This window comes from Cryptomeria japonica, chromosome 10 (assembly GCF_030272615.1).
Source record: "Cryptomeria japonica chromosome 10, Sugi_1.0, whole genome shotgun sequence".
NCBI lineage: Eukaryota > Viridiplantae > Streptophyta > Pinopsida > Cupressales > Cupressaceae > Cryptomeria > Cryptomeria japonica.
The window spans coordinates 701,625,158-701,643,050 of record NC_081414.1 but is presented as its reverse complement, the minus strand read 5'-3'; the positions used below and the strand labels follow the sequence as shown (position 1 = coordinate 701,643,050).

The following is a 17,893-nucleotide window of genomic DNA, read 5'->3' as shown; positions in this document are numbered from 1 at the left end:
AAAACTTTGAGCAGAGTATTAAGAGTTTAATACCAAATATAGAGATCATATATTTATAATTTTAAAACTATTTTGAAACTTATTCAATTTCTTTGCAGTTCTAAAACCTTCCAAAGAGTATTGCAATTTTAGGTTTCAAAGATACACTTTGAAAGTGATTTACTATATATTCATTATTTTCAATATACGGTTTTAAAAATTTAAACAGAATTTTGAAGGTTTCAATCCCAATTTACAAAAAGCTATTTAGATTTGTTTATAGTTTGCATCATGCATTCAAATTCCATAAAATCAATTCTGCCATCAGAGTTTTTGTCAAATCTTGCTATAATTGTTTTACAATCCTCCAAGTCTAAAACTTAGATTTGCTTATAAATTTCGTAGTTTATCAATTCTACCATCAGAGTTTTTGTCAGATCTTACTATCATTGTTTTACAATTTTCCACGTCTTGCCCTTCGCTCTGTATCAGGCCTAGCAGGACATCTTGAAGCTCAGATGGTGTGATAAAACCATCACCATCTTTATCAAAAAGAGAGGATGCTTCTCTTAACTCTGCTTCATGAGACACTTCCTTTATGCTTTCTTCAGATTCAGCTTCCTCCCTCAGACTCTTGCAAAGTTTGCGAAAATCATTACAGCTCATATGCTCCTGTAAACCCATCATGATCTTCACATTATCATCACAAAAGCATTTGAGCCCAAGAATTTCCACCAGACCTACTACCTCCTCTGCACTTACACTGCCATCTTTGTTGCTGTCCAAGGCATGCAATACTCTAACAAGGTCCTCCTTGTGCATTTTATGGTGAAATTTTTCATTTTCAGAATTGCTGCTCCTCTAATCATTCACACAAACAGAAGATGGATGTTGGCCATATATTTGGATTTCTGAATCTAATTCATTTCTAAAGCCGAATAACTCTGTTGTTAATGTATTAATCTTTAGGTTAAAACTTAGTAATTTTAGGTTAATTTTAGTTTTGTTTGATTTTATTAGTTTTTGTACAGTTATAACTTATTTGTTCCATCCGACAGTTTTTGTGTAACTGTGCAAACTGTTCGCTGCCTTTATTATGCAGCAAGTACTTCATGAATACTAATTGAAAAGTGTTTCATTTTATTTTTGTCATTTCATTTACATTTCTGCCCTAACAGTGGTATCAGAGCGGAGAAATAAGAGCAGAGAATTCTACAGAAACAATAAATTGATTCAGGTGATATCAATTTATTTATTCTCTATTTTTAAAGGATTGAGAAGTTATTTTAAAGTTGCAGGCCTTGCAAATTGTGTTTATTTATTTTAAATTCAGAATGCAGTCTATTGTTTCATTGATTGGAGAAACTTTAACAGGAAAAGATAATTGGATGGAATGGCATAGAAAAATTGAAAACACTCTCATTTTTAATGATTTATGGTCTAAAATTTGTGATGGAAATGCCCAACCTACAACACCAATTGAGGCTAAAGAAAAAGAAATTTGGCAATATAAAAATTCCAAAGCTTTGGCTTTGATAAGAGCTTCTGTTAATGGAGATGTGTATCGACATATACAAGGATGCACATTTGCATGGGAAGCCCTTCACAAATTAAAAGATTTATTTGATTCTCATTCAGAATTAGAGTTTATTTAGTTACAATTAAAATTGTTTAATCTTGAATTGAAAAATGGTGATGTTATGAGTTTGGCTTCTGAAATCAGAGCTATAAAACATGATGTTGATGCTGCGGGTGGAAAAGTTGATATCTATCTCACTGCTTTCATCAAGGCACTTCTTCCAACACATTCCACTTATCTAGAGTCTCTTCAAGCAAGTAATCAATTGAAAACCATTTCATTTGATAAATTGGTTGAAAAGTTAGCAGAACGTGAAAAAGCTTTTGGAAGGAAAATAGATAATACTACTGAAAATGTTTGTTTTGCTCATCAAAAAGAAAAATCTATCAATAAAATCTCTTCAAAGTATAGTTATAATGATAAAGGAAAAACTAGAGGTCAATGGAGGCAACATGATAATCAAAATGATAGGCAGTATTTATATTGTAAAAGATGTGGTAGAAAAGGTAGTCATGAAGCACATGAATGTAAGCTCTCATGGGACAAGATAGAAAGTTTTAGAGAAAATTCATTTAAACAGAAAGATAAAACAAAAATGCACAGTGATGATAAAATTTCAGAGGATAAAATTTCAGGAGCAGCCCAATTTGCTTGTGACAGTGATAGTGATCAATATGTGCTTTCTGTTTCAGATTTTACATCTAATTCCTCATGGTATGATTCTTGGATCTTAGATACTGGAGCCACACAACATATGACATTTCGGCGTGATTGTTTTGAAGAATTTCATGAAGGTGCCTATGGTCCAATTTATTTAGCAGATAAATCTAGTCTGAAACCTCTTGGAAAAGGAACTATTCGATTTAAGTTGCCTAATCTTCAAGACCTTGTGCTCCATGATGTATTATTTATTCCAGAATTACAACGAAATTTGCTATCATTAGTATTGATTCGACAAAAAGGCTATTCTATTTTCTTAAAAGATGGGCAGGTTGTTGTAAGAAAAACATCTAACAATCAAATTGTTTTCACTGGGTGTGAAGATGGAAGATTATTAAAATTAAATGGTGCATCTACTTCTAAAAATTTTGCATATCTTACTGAAGAAGAGAGTCTATCACCAAGCCTTTTATGGCATGCAAGATTGGGGCATATTAGTTATGATAGCATTCATACCATGCAAAAGAATGGTGTTGATGGTTTGCCATTTTTTTCTAAATCAATTGAAAAATGTGAAGCATGTATTCTTGCCAAACAACATAAAAATTCTTTTCCTCATTCCACCTGGAGAGCACATAGAAAATTGCAACTCATTCATTCAGATTTGTGTGGGCCTTTACCAGTAACTTCTATTGGAGGATCTAAGTACTTTATGTTGTTTATTGATGATTATAGTCGCATGACTTGGATTTATTTTTTGCAGCAAAAATCAGAGGCTTTTGACACTTTTAAAAGATTTCGTGTTATGATTGAAAATCAGGCTCAATCTCAAATTGGTACTCTTCGAACAGATAATGGTGGAGAATTTACTTCTCTAATTTTTGAGGATTATCTTTGTCAAAATGGTATTCAGCATCATCTCACTATTCCAGGCACTCCTCAACAAAACGGTGTTGTTGAAAAAATGAATAGAACTATCATGAACATGGTTCGAGCAATGTTATATTTCAAAGGCATCAAGTTATATTTTTGGGCTGAAGCAGCAAGAACAACAGTCTATCTTCGCAATAGATCTCCATCATCTGCTCTTCACCAAACAACTCCATATGAGGTTTGGTTTGGTTATCCTCCAACTATTCGACACCTTCGAATTTTTGGTTCTATTTGCTATGCTTTGATTCCTAAAGAAAAAAGGAATAAGTTGCATCATCATAGTTATAAGTGCATTTTTTTGGGCTATTTTGAAACTTCAAAAGCCTATAGATTATATGATGAAGTTCATAAAAAGTTTTTTATTGCTCGTGATGTTGTATTTTGTGAATCTTTCAAAAGTGATACACATATTGAAAATGAGTTAAAACAGCTTGATAAATTTGCCACATCTTCTCCTTGGATAGAAATTCTTGTGAGATTTTACACTCTGGAGGAATGAATACATGTGTAGAACCTGCATCTCAAGCTACCTCAACTCATGATGCTCCACCTCTTCATGTACTAGAAGAAGCCCCTTCTCATAGTGATGTTCTCACTAATGATGAGCCTGACTCATTACCTCCCATTGAAGATTCTAATCTACAAATAGAAACATCTATTGTCCCACAAAAATCCTCTCATAGGTGGACCAAACAAGTTCAACAAACTTTGAAAGATTTGCGACCTGATGAAATAGGTAAAACAGGTACAAGAAGTTCTTATAAAGCAAGGCTACAAGCTCAATCTAATATTTCAGATAACCTTGAGTCTATTGATGAGCTCAATCTCACAATCGACTCAACACCAAATTCCTATAAAGAAGCTCATCATATTTCATTTTGGAGGCAAGCTATGCAACATGAGTATAATGCTCTTTTGAATAATGGCACATGGGAGTTGGTTGATCCTCCTCTTTATTGTAAACCTATCGGTTGTAAGTGGATTTTTAGAAATAAATATAACGCTGATGGTTCACTTGATAAACACAAAGCACGCCTTGTTGCCAAAGGTTATGCTCAAAAAGAGGGCATAGACTATGATGAAACATTTGCCCCTACAACAAAATGGACTACTATTCATGTTTTGTTGGCTTTAGCAACCCAAAATGGTTGGAACATCCATCACATGGATGTTAAAACTGCATTCTTGAATGGTGATCTTAAAGAAATAGTATATATGACTCAACCTGAAGGCTTTGAAGTTCCTGGTAAAGAGGACAAGGTATGCAAGCTTATAAAATCATTGTATGGTTTAAAACAAGCCCCACGAGCCTGGTATGAAAAACTTACTGAGCATCTCTTGCAGTTGAATTTTCATCACTTTGAATTTGATGATGCAACTCTTTTTGTTAAACAGATTGATGGTACTATTGTCTATCTTATTGTTTATGTGGATGATTTATTTATCACTGGAACTAGTGAGGCTAATATTCAAAATGTAAAAGAAGGATTGCAACAAGGTTTTGATATGACTGATTTGGGTCATCTTCATTACTATTTGGGAATTGAGGTGATTCAAAACCCCCAATCTATCTTCATCAGTCAACAAAAATATATTGGTGATCTTCTCAAAAAGTTTGGTATGGCTGATTGCAAGCCTCTCAGCACTCCTATGGAGCAAAATCTCAAACTTTCATCTAATGATTCCTCTGATTTGATTGATGCAACTTCTTATAGGCAACTGGTTGGCAGTTTGATTTATGCTACAACTACTCGACCTGATATTTCTTTTTCCGTTGGAGTTCTGTCACGATTTATGCAACAACCTAGAGAAACTCATTGGTTAGCAGCCAAACGGGTTCTTCGATATCTACAGGGCACTCAAAACTATGGGCTTAAATGCTCCAAGATGTCAAAATTTTCTTTACTTAGTTATTCAGATTCAGATTATGCAGGTGATATGGATGATGGAAAATCTACATCTGGTTACTTAATGTCTCTTGGTTCTACTATAATCTCTTGGAAATCTAAAAAACAACCAATCCCAACTCTCTCTTCTGCAGAAGCAGAATATATAGCAGCATCTGAGGCAACTAGAGAAATCTTATGGCTTCGAAGAATTCTTGTAGATTTGCAGGCACCACAAGCTTCTTCCACACCACTCTTTATTGACAATCAATCTACTATAAAAATGGCTAAGAACCCAGTGTTTCATGATCGTACCAAACATATCAACACCAAGTTTCATTTTATTCAGCACTATGTGAAAGATGGCAGTATCTCCCTTCAATATTGTGCTACTACAGACCAACCTGCAGATATACTTACCAAAGCATTGGGTCGTGTTAAGTTTGAAAAATTTCGTGAAATGATTGGTTTAACTCCTTCAGATTAAGGGGGAGAATGTTAATGTATTAATCTTTAGGTTAAAACTTAGTAATTTTAGGTTAATTTTAGTTTTGTTTGATTTTATTAGTTTTTGTACAGTTATAACTTATTTGTTCCATCCGACAGTTTTTGTGTAACTGTGCAAACTGTTCGCTGCCTTTATTATGCAAAAAGTACTTCTTGAATACTAATCGAAAAGTGTTTCATTTTATTTTTGTCATTTCATTTACATTTCTGCCCTAACACTCTGTTAAAAGTGCCTGGCTTGCACAAAAACAAATACGAGCACAAGGGAATTGCAAAAGACAACATATGGTTGAAAGCACAACATATGGCTAAAAGGACGGTACATTTTAAATATATAGACATGAAACAAACATGAAAAACTACAGAGTTTTTGATGATACCAAGCACCATCTTCAGGACCATGAGAAAATGATTAAATTGAGTTACAACCACAAATTCTTGCAAGCATATATACAGATAAGGGGTTGGGAGCTCCTTGTGCTTTGCAGAATGGTGGTTAATGACACTCTGCAATTGCTTGTAATAGGGTCTTTTGATTGAATGTCAGGGATTTTTCATGAAGGAGGCCGGAAACACCATCAATTGTTTATAGAAGGTTATTTGTGCGGGCAAGGTCATTAGGTGGATTCTCATCGCCGACCTTATTTTGAAACTGATTTGCTTGTTGGGAAAAAAAAATTTCACTCCTTTGACCTTCTAAGAACTTAAGAATAGGCTTGAAGGACATAACCATAGATGTTCGGAAAGGAAAAAACCGAAAAATATCGATGAAGAGTTTGCTCAGATTTGATTGCTGTATAGTCTCTGCTTTTGTGGTGAAAATAATCCAAGACATTGGTCGTAGATTTTTCCTACTTAAGATATACAAATATGAGTTTATTCTATATTCAAAGGGTTTGTAGCTAAGCGAATTTTTTGAGTTGGGAAGATCAAATGCTAAATATATGAGCTACAAACGAAGGAATGCATGTGGTGAAAAGCATGAAGGATATAAAATAGCACATTTCCATGTAATGGTATGTCTTCATCATAAGTTACAATGATTTAAGGGATCTATAGTTATAGATCTGCATTTTTCGTTCATTATATTTGTTTGTGTGACTATAATATATTATAGACATTAAAAATCGGTTAATGTTTGTGTCTTCTCTTTTTAGTTTGGTCTTTATCATTCGTTGATATTATGTCATTCTTTTGTCATCTAATTTTATTATTTACTATCGATTTCTTGTCATTTTGGCCTAAATCACCCTTCTTGTCTATCTAATTAAATGATTATTACGACTACTCAATCTCCATCCCTTTCCATTAATTTGACCTAATTCATAGTTAGGGTTAAATAATTATCAATTTAAATAATCATTTAATTATTTAACCCCCTCTCTGCTAACATGTCCCTTTTAGGATAAACTCATTATTTATTTATCCCTAATTCTTTTTGTCACAATTAAATGAATATTCAATTGGCTAAATTACTAATTTTGAATGAATTAATAAATGAATAATTATTAATTCCACCTCCATTTCCATCTCGACTTCTAACTCCATCTCACTTTTTCACTTTCTTAATTTTCTCCAATTAACTTTCGTAACCTTCCATTCCCCTCTCCACTTGCAAATGACACCTTTCCCATTTCGCTTCACTTAACACATCCTCTCATTTGATCTTGTCTGTTCATTGATCTTCAATCTTGTCCATCCAATCAACCTTCAAAATCTATAAATTGAGGTCTCATTTCTCATCTTCATAACAATGATCCTTCGATTACCCTCATGATCACGTTGTTGAATTAAACTTGCTTATCAAAATTGTGCACTCACATTTTTTAGAGATGTATATGTTGGCAATTGACACTCATTGGATTCATATGTTGTCATTGATGGCAACAAGATTCTATAGAAGGCATATACTCACATTAGGAGACATACACCGACAGATACTGACATTAGAGTATTCAGGGTCATTACCGACACTGGCACCGGCACCAGCATCCAGCAGTTCAGTGAAGCCGACATCAGTCTGGGATCCGAAAGGTTTTATTTATAAAATTATTTTGTAATGATTGTATAGGGCCGAAATTGAATATATTTTGTAATGCATTGTAAGCCAACATAAGGCATATTGTTTGTAGAGGGTATATAAGTCAGTCTGTTAGGACATTTTAATAATAAGAAAAGATATATGACAAGGAAGTAGAATTAAGTGATGCGGAGGATATGCATGTAAGTCATTTGTATGCAAAAGTAGTATGATGCAAGGATCAACAGATGGATTGTAAAGAATTCTAGGAGGAAAGAAGATACCGACAAAAGGGTTTATGAACTGGTACAGAACAGAGCTATAACTGGAACACTTTTTGCTATTACAGATGCATTTTGTGAGTTCATCATTAATATTTTATCTGAACATAAGCTTGTAGTCAGTGGGACTCTTTGTGTTGAGAAGTGTGCCTTCCTGCATGTGCAGGCCCCCATACTATGTAATATCCTTTCATATGGCAAGTGAATTGATATTGTGGGTCACAAATCCCACTGTGGTTTTTCCTCTTTGAGGTTTTCCACGTATAAATTTTGAATGTTATGGTGTTCATTCATGTGGCTGGTTTATTTACTTAATGTAATATGTTTCTTCATTTACCAGTTTATATGTGTATGTTATAAGAAGGTAAAATTTTCTATTACCGACAGAACACAGATTCACCCCCCCTCTCAGTGTTCTTGGTTTCCAACTATTGGTATTAGATCTAGGTACCTCAGACTAAGTTTAACAACTTGAGGAAGATCCTGAAATCGGAATCATTGAACATGGCTATGGAGAATCAACTTGAGATGGCACTTGAGGATTATGATGCTGAAAGGATGAAGAACCTGAAACTGCAAGATGAATTGAATTATGCTAATGAATTCATTCTTGTTCTGCAAGAAAGGTTATCATTTGCTCAAGCTAAGAGAAATGAACTTTTGTAAAATCGGGATGATGAAGATAAAAATGCACTTAAGGAACAATGTCAGAAACTAAGTCAAGCAAACATGCTCATGAAGAATAAAATGCAAGACCTAACTACGAGGTTATCAAAAGATATTGAGGACAGAAAGAAGAAGGAAGAAAATATTGCTATATCTCTGAAGAACAAATTTGAAGAATGTGGTAGATTGACTCATGAGAATAATCTATTGAGAACTGATTTGGTACGATGTCGGAATCATGAACAAGAGCTTGAAAGCTAAATAATGACTTCGAGAGACGATCTGACTACTGCAAGTAAGTATAAGGAAAAATTTAGGATTAGTGTTGCACAGTTGGATGATTTATTGAAAAGACAAAGAAAAAGTGAATATTCTAGAGGACTTGGATTTGTACAAGGTGAAAGCTCTGGTATTGCAAATGAAGATCAGACAACCGATATGCAAAACTCATCAGACCAGAGGAAATTGATAAGACAATCTAATGCTTACAAATTCAATGGTAGATGCTTTGTTTGTAATAATTTCGGGCATATGGCTAGACAATGTAGAAATAGAGCAAATCAAAACTACAATTTTGTTCCTGGTCAATACACAAATTGTAAGAAATATGGTCATAAGTCAAAAGATTGCATAATGAATGTTAAGTGTCATGCATGTGGAAAGCTTGGACATTTGGCTAATAATTGAGGACCAAAGAATGACAACGAATATGTTAAAGAAATTCAAAGGAACAATGTTACATGTTATGCATGCAACAAAATAGGTCATATTGCTAAGTACTATAGAAGCAAGACTACACCGATTAGCAATGATATAAAAAATGAGAAAGGAAAGCAGAAGGTAGATGAAATACAATGAGATCACAACAAGAGATGGGTTAGAAAATATGAAGAACATAGGAGAGATGCAACTACACTGGTAATTGCACCAGTAACTCCACCAGTAGACCAGAGCATCCCTGCAGTGGCAGGAAATTCATCTGGTAATTGAGACATACGCTTTAGGGGTTGGAAAATTCCTTGTAAATCTTGCATATTCCCCGCAAGAGATCTAGAGAGTTGTATTAGGTTTACCTGACATAAACTGTGAAACCAACATCCGATAGGGTACACTACTAAGCATTTATGACAGTGATGAATTAGGGTTTACTCGCTGATAAAAAAGGGAAAATGAACTCATTTTCAATCAACTAGCACTCGAGAAAACCAGAGCGAAGCAAAGGCGAATCACAAGCGATCAAAGGCATTCCAAAGGATTTCCAATAGTTATCTGAGAAGTAATCAAAATATTTCAACAGACGACTGTTATCTAGGTATCTCTTTGAAATGGCATTCCGATCATCATCTGCTCCTAGTTTCACTGCAAATCCCACTGTTGTTGAGGTTAAGGATAGGCTTAAACCTATTTTCAAGGATGTTCCTCAAATTTCTATGAAGGAAGATTCTTTTGGCACATTTTTGAGGGTTCCCGATGGCGTGGTTTATGTGGAAGATGTTAGGGCCTATATGAACACTGTACCTTGGAGGATTTAGGCACTGAGGAAATCAAGGGAATGTATCAATCTATGATACTAGGCAGCTCCAGAATAATCAAGCTGAAATATCAAATCATTGAAGACCTAGGGTTAACCGAAATCCTGTATATACCGGAATTCAAGGATGAAGTTATCAAATATTTCCTGAGCAGGGTACATAATGAATTCATCTAGCTGGACCAGCCCCATATGATCACCAAAGAAGCTATCTAGGCACTGTCGACTTATCCAAAGTTGGACAGGAACCAGGGAAGAAGATCTCCAACACTGCGATTGAGAAGCTCACTGGCGCAACCCATGATGGAAGATCTCTGAGGGTCAGCACCATCAAAGATACATATGTGAAATTTGTCACCATGATCATCGGCTACAAGGTAACTCAATCAATTCAATTGAACTTTGTTGCTAGTTCCTGTATCCATGCTACATATCAAATGATGAAGAATGATGGAAAGTATGATTTGTGTGAATGGTTAAGAAGTGAATTAATGATTAATCTTGGAAAAATCAAAGGTGTTAAGAAAGGAACAATTAGGTTTGGCAATCTTATTGTCTTCTTGATGTTATATTTCATGAATGAGCTACTGGGTTTGGGAAAGAAATGTTGGGCTCATGACATACCAGTAGGTATGTAGATCAAAGTTGCAATCACCGGTCTTTGTAGTAACAAGGATGAAAAGCTTTGGGGATACTTCAAAACTTTTCAGGAGAACATGAGATTGAGGGAGAGAATCTCCAAACACATTGTGGAGAAATACTCCATTGATATTTGTTTCATGGTACAAACAGATGAGACACTGATGGAAGCAGTGGAACCTAGAACTATATGGGTCACTGAATTGGGGTATGAAGTTGATGACAATATCTTGGAACTATATGCTAAAATATTGATTGATGCTCCTTTAGATGATAAGGCTGAACACTTTGGCATTGGCACTGCAGAGGAGAAGACTCTTGAAGTTAAAACTAGTTTCAATAAGAAAAGAAGAGAAAAGAAAATAGACAAAATGTTTGCATTTGTTCAAGATGTAATTCACAGAATAGATATAGAACTAGGTTCTATATCTAAACCGGTAGATTAACCGACAATGGGAGCTACAAAAACTATGGTGGAAAGTGCTTCTGAGGTAAAGAGGCCCGAGACTTTCATTTCTCCTATCACTTATGACTCTAATCCAGAGGATAATCAACCTCTTGCATTCAGAAGGGTACAAAGGAAGAAAGATGACAAACCTCCAGTAGAGGAGAAGAAGGTGGAACCAAGGAAAGGTAACAACTGCACCCACACCTTTGATAAGGAAACCTACTCAGAAGAGGTAGCCTTCTCCATCCACTCCTGCAACCCCTAGCAAGAAGAAAAAGAATGATGAAGCAACTGAATCTGGTAAAATGACTTGTACAGAGTTTATTGATGGCGTAAGTAAAGATGAAATTTTGAAGAATATGTCAAATTTCTATGAAGATTTAGATGATAATGAGTGAAATGAAATAGAAGAAGCAATTTTTCTACATTTAGACATATATAAGAAGCCTTTGGTAGAGATTTTGAAGGAAAATCCCTTATCATTGTACAATAAGTTAGATGCAATCAGAAGGGACAAAGAGATTAAAGAAGTTGAACTTTTGAATATGTGTGGTTCTATAAATAATGAGGAAATAAAAAGATGTATAGATGTTGCAAATAGAACAATCTTAAGCAGCAAAACCTGTCAAATAAGCTTAATGATGGGTAGAGTCAATGAGGTAATAAATGTAACCAGAGATGGTTGGGCTAAATTCTTCCAAAAGAATTATGTTTTTCTCACTTCTCAAGAAGAATTTGCTAAGGCAACCGCTCCCACCATTCTGGACAAATCTAAAGGGAAAGGAATTTTGGGAAGTTCAGATCAAATTTTGAATGAACCGATAGTTAATCTTAAAACTGATGAGAGTGTACAGACTAAACCAACAGAGACTACATTTGTATAGTGTGGGAAAGGTAATATAGATAATGTACAGGTTACATATAATATAATGGATAATACTCCACCGACAGTTGATTCCTCAGCAAAACTTTTGGCAATTGATACTTCTCAAGTTGAGAAGAAATATATAATAGAGATGAATCCCACAGAGCTAATGATGATGGCTACTCAAAAGCTAATGAAGGAGGGATCTGCAGACAAGGGAATAATAGATCAGTCAATAACAATTTTGCACAAATTGATTCTTGATTGTATGATTGATAATGAAGAAAGCCCTAATGGAAAGATTAAGGCATTGATAAAGCACATATCTAAAAACTTTCAATCATTGCAACAGATTTCCGACAAGAATGCACTTGAAAGATTTACTCTGGCCAAGAAAGCCACTTTTGACCAAATTATTGAGATAGAGAAGAGGAATGATGAAGAGAAACTTATACTAATTGATAATTATTTGAAACAGTGTACTCACATCTACAGGGTATGTTGTAATATAGAGATTCTTATAGCAAATTTAGATAAGAGGATAAAGGAGTTACAAGAAAAGATTGCTAATATTGCTAATTATTTTGATGGACTAACTTCACTTACAACATCCATTGATGGACAAATTTTGACTATGGAAAACCATTTTTTTTCTTTTGAAAAAGAAAGAGATAAGATCATTTGAAGAGCAAGGAGCCTCAAAGGTTTGGTGAGTCCAAGATTGGATTCACTTGGTGTACATAAGAGGGAATGTATGGATATGCTTGCAAATCCCACACCGACAAAAGTCACTGAGAAAGAAACACTTACACATTTACTGAGTGGATTTGTATCCATATCTAAAACATTCAAAACCGGCTGGGATACCTATGTACAGTTGCTAAAGAAAGCTTATCTAGAAATCTTGAAATTGGTCAAGCTCCAGTAAAGTAATCTTTGACATTGATGCCAAAGGGGGAGTATATGTATGTGAAAAATATGTATATAATGTATATAATTCTAGGGGGAGGATATCAGATGAAGAGTATATTGCTCAGGGGGAGCATGTTTCATGTTTTAGTTGGACCGGCATGGAATCCATTTTTCACATGAGTGTTGTCATCAATGCCAAAGGGGGAGATTGTTGGAAATTGAAACTCATTGGATTCATATGTTGTCATTGATGGCAACAAGATTCTATAGAAGGCATTTACCAGCATTAGGAGACATACACTAGTAGATACCTGAATTGGAGTATTCAGGGTCATCATTGACACCGACACCGGCATCCAACAGTTCAGTGAAGCCAACATCAGTTTAGGATCTGAAAGGTTTTATTTATAAAATCATTTTGTAGTTATTGTATATGGCTGCTATTGAATATCTTTTGTAATGTATTGTAAGCAGACATAAGGCATATTGTTTGTAGAGGGTATATAAGTCAGTCTATTAGGATATTTCAATAATAAGAAAAGATATATGACAAGGAAGTATAATTAAGTGATGTGAAGGATATGTATGTAAGTCATTTGCATGCGAAAGTAGTATCATGCAAGGATCAGTAGATGGTTTGTAAAGCATTCTAGGAGGAAAGAAGATACCCGCAAAAGGGTTTATGAACCGGTACATAACAGAGCTATAATCAGAACTCTTTTTGGCATTACAGATGTATTTTGTGAGTTCATCATTATTGTTTTATCTAAACAAAAGCTTGTAGTCAGTGAGACTCTTTTGTGTTGAGCAGTGTGCTCTAGGCAGTGTGCCTTTTTGCATGTGTAGTCCCCCATGCTATGTAATATCATTTCATATGGCCAATGAACTGGTATTGTGGGTCACAAATCCCACCGTGGTTTTTCCTCTTTGAGTTTTTCCACGTATAAATTATGAGTGTTATGGTGTTCATTCATGTGGTTGGTTTATTTAATTCATGTTATATGTTTCTTCATTTACAGATTTATATGTGTATGTTATAAAAAGGTAAAATCTTGTATTACTGACAGAACACTAATTCACCCCCCCCCCCCCCCTCTTAGTGTTCTTGGTTTCCAACATGATAACATTAAAGGAGAAAGAAGAAATGATGAAGTGCCATCAAACGAATTCAATGGATTTGATGTTATTTTGTTTGTTTACCTTGTTTTGTATTTTGGTTTGATAGCATTATTGGTCTGATTAAGATCAGTAATAAGTTTGATTAAGAATATAATATCTAGTGAGAAATATTATAATTCATTACAAATATTTTGTAATAGTGTGTCTTCTTTTTCATGTGGGTTATCAAATAATTTTAAATGGTATAGATTCAAGTAATATATTTATTTTGACAATTACATATTCAATTGTTTATAATTCTGAAACATCTCAAATTGCACGAGTATTAAGTTACATAAAGAAGCATCAAGCATATTATAAAGTTAGTGTGGCTATCAATGGTGGTGTATCTTATGATTGATTTCTCTTATCCTATTTGTTGTCATTACTATATCTTTGACCCCAAGTGATTTAATTCACATGCTTTCACCTATACATCATATGAAATATGTTTTTATATATAAATGTTCTTACTTGCTTATATCTCATATGACACTTACCTATTCTTAAATGATCTAATTTAAACTCGTTGCTATTGATTTATTGTCCTCACCATTAAGGCATATCATTGTTCTTTGGACACATTATTTATATAAATGCATTTTTCATATCTTCAAATATTGTTACCCATGAAACGTGCTTCATTCTTACTGAGTTGTATATAATATTATCCTTTACACAACACTTCTCTTGCCCTCGAATATCCTGCATCATTTACAAGGAACCACTTGTAGAGGAATCATTTTGCCAAAGCTGCTCTAAATAGAACAATGAAGCAATATTTACCAAGTTAAATGCCTCCATAAGCACACTTGAGAATGTAAGCCACTTAACAAAAGTGATACCCATTATAGACTATTTTTCATGATTGAATGATTACTGTGTTGTCTCTGTAGCTCTTTTGTAATGAGATATACTCATGGAGTATATGGTACTGTAGTTAAATTAAAAAGGAATAAATTTAATTTTATGTTCGTATTGGTTTCTGGAGTGCACCAGTCTTCTGCAATAGTGTAGTACAAAAGAAATGGCCAAGAGCCTTGATAGCAAGCTATTGTCTGAACTTTCCCCCTTGAGAAATTAATTTAATATTGTGTGGTTTATTGAACCATGTATCAAATATTAAAATGATAATAATAGATCCTACAATTGATCGTAGCCAAAAGGCTGAGAAATGTATGTTTTTCCCTCTCCTTCCTCCTCTTTTTCTATCCACCATCTCTTCCTTTTTACTCTGCCATGCCTAAATGTGAGATAAAATTCAAACAATAAAATGGGGGATGTTGCTGAAGGAAATGGGGAGCAAAATAAGAACACAAATACAAACACTATATTAAATAGCACAAACATTGCATTCCTATCTCCTTACAACTCTACAAAGGTGTAATCATAAAAGAGTGAGTATAAACATTAGATTCATATTATATATATAAATAGATCACCTACAGAGGAAAGAGAAATATTTGTTAAATCACCCACTATCTTGTAGATGGAATAACGACTAAGTCAAAAGAGTAGATGAAAAATCGATTCAAAATTTCTGGTGAGATCTCCTTATAATGCTCGTCTTAAATGATTGTTTTAATGCTATCAATATGGTTGTTGAATAAAGGATACTAACAAGATTGAAAAGCTAATACATTTAATAGAATAGTTGGGATTACAATCTCCAACACTCCCCTATAATCACAATTGTAGACACCTAAAAATGTCTCATTGATCATGTACTAATTATTCTTCTAATTAGTTAAATAATTATTTAATTATTTAATTAAGTTAATTAATCTTTTTCTTCTATTTCACATTTCCTCATCATCTTACTAATTATTCTATTTCTTATTCTATCATCATTTAATCATTTTAATCATTTTCTAAATATTAATTAAATATTTTTTATTTAATTAATTGTGATTAATTCCCCAATTTAAATAATCTTCATTATTTAAATAAGTTACTAATTATTCAATTTCTATCTCTAATCATCTAATCATTCAACCCTCTTCTAAATATTAATTAAATATTTGTTATTTAATTAATTATGATTTAATCCTTTAAATTAAATAATCTTTATTATTTAACTAAATTCTATTTCTAAATAATTAAATAGTTTCTTTAAATTATTTAATTAGATAACTAATTCTTCAATTCCAAATCGCCAAATTCTAATTTCATTTAATTTCTTATTTCTTCTAATTTCTTCCAAATTCAAATACATGTGCATGATTTCGAAAACCAAATTGATCTTCTTTATTTCCACCAATCATCCTTTTTCTTCCTTCAGTTAACTCTTTCATCAATCAGTTGACTCCATTAATCTATTCAATCTATTGAGTTTCACTCCTATAATCAACAGTTCAACTATCAACTTGCATTTGAGTTCACCTGAGTTCCACCTCTTCATCAATTTGTTCCACCTTTCAATCAATCTCATCCAATTTTCTATAAATTGAGCATCCAATCCTCACAATTTCTCGGAATCACAAACTTTGAATCTTTGTGTCACTTGCAGGTTACCAACGCAATATCTGAGAGCCATCATACCACAAAGAGGAGAAGAGCAATGGAAGTTCTACGCAGTCATGGAATAGGGAGTTTTTATTGATTTCATATATAATTCCTATTTTGCTTGGTTGTGTTATTTCATTGTATTGTTTGTTAAATTCTAATTAGGATAGGGATTCGTGATCTCCCTTGTTTCTAATTGATTACTTTGTTAATAGAAGATGAATTTTACATCCCCCAACAACTACGTATTTTGATTTTTTTTTTATAGTTTCTTTCATGGATCCTTTGACATCTATAATTTTCAAGTTCTAGAAACTAAACCTAACAAATCCCATGCTAATGTTGGGATTCTCTTACAACAAGCTTTGGCCCTTTTGATTACCATTCCATTGTGGATTCTCTTGCGAGAAACTTACTATTTTCTCAGCACCTCCCATAGACTCACATTGTGGGTGCTTAACGATCCTAGCTTTAGTGAGCTCTATTGACCTCATACATTGCTTTTGTATGGAAACATAATGCTATAAAATTCAATCATTTTTATTTTTATTAATTGATAGCATCACCCACTTGATACCCTCTTCTACTCTTGATCTCTTTTATCAACTCCTCTTTCTTAGTTTGTTCTATAGACTTTTACAAAATACTCTTCCACATAATTTTGACTCTCTCTCAACCTAAATTTTGACTCTGTCAACCTAGATGGATATCTATTCAAACTCAAACTTTCTACACTACAAACCAACTTCAAAGTGGGCAATAAAGATAACATACTATGACATCCTCTTTTTAGGGCCTTCTTTTGACAAAATAAACTTCATCTTAAAACAACAGAAACACAATTTCTTCTCTTCCAGCACTCCAAGGTAAATACAATAAACCTTTTGACCAATTTCTTCAAGATTGAATTCTTCAACTACTATGATAGCGATACAACTCATTCATTTCTCCTTTGATGGTAGCCTTCTTTCTACAACAACCTTCTTTTTGTGTCTATAGACATTCAACCTTTTTCTTCACTTTGTTGAAAACTTTCCTTTACCTTCAAATGGCATCTCTTAAGTACTTTAATAGTTGCATTTAACCAACATGCTCTCTTTTCGCTAAGAACATTAAAAAAAATTCAATGACTTCTCACTTGTACGAAAACTCCTCAACTCACCTCGAATTCAAACACTCAGACTTTGAAGCTCAACAACTTCCTATTTCACCTCTACATGATTTCAGCTATGTGTGGAGAATGGGTGGCAACTCCTTCAGATGTTGCAATTAATCCTTTGACAGAAGGTTCTCTTGATTAAAAAACATCTTATTTCCTTGTGTT

The 17,893-nt window shown here is 33.7% G+C and overlaps 1 protein-coding gene and 1 non-coding gene across 2 annotated transcripts; both read right to left on the bottom strand.

Annotated features, from left to right (window-relative positions):
* Positions 1–369: 369 nt before the first annotated feature.
* On the bottom strand, positions 370–801 carry LOC131078206 (calmodulin-like protein 4). The gene has a single exon (XM_058015867.1). The coding sequence runs from the start codon at positions 799–801 to the stop codon at positions 370–372; it is 432 nt and encodes a 143-aa protein (XP_057871850.1).
* A 14,248-nt stretch (positions 802–15,049) lies between these two features.
* Positions 15,050–15,244, bottom strand: LOC131078215 (U2 spliceosomal RNA). Its single transcript, XR_009113749.2, has one exon. It is a non-coding gene; the product is annotated as a U2 spliceosomal RNA (small nuclear RNA).
* Between the last annotated feature and the right edge of the window lie 2,649 nt (positions 15,245–17,893).

What these genes read in the sequence shown, in the direction of transcription:
- LOC131078206 (XM_058015867.1), bottom strand. Translation starts at nt 801, where the DNA reads ATGCACAAGGAGGACCTTGTTAGAGTATTGCATGCCTTGGACAGCAAC.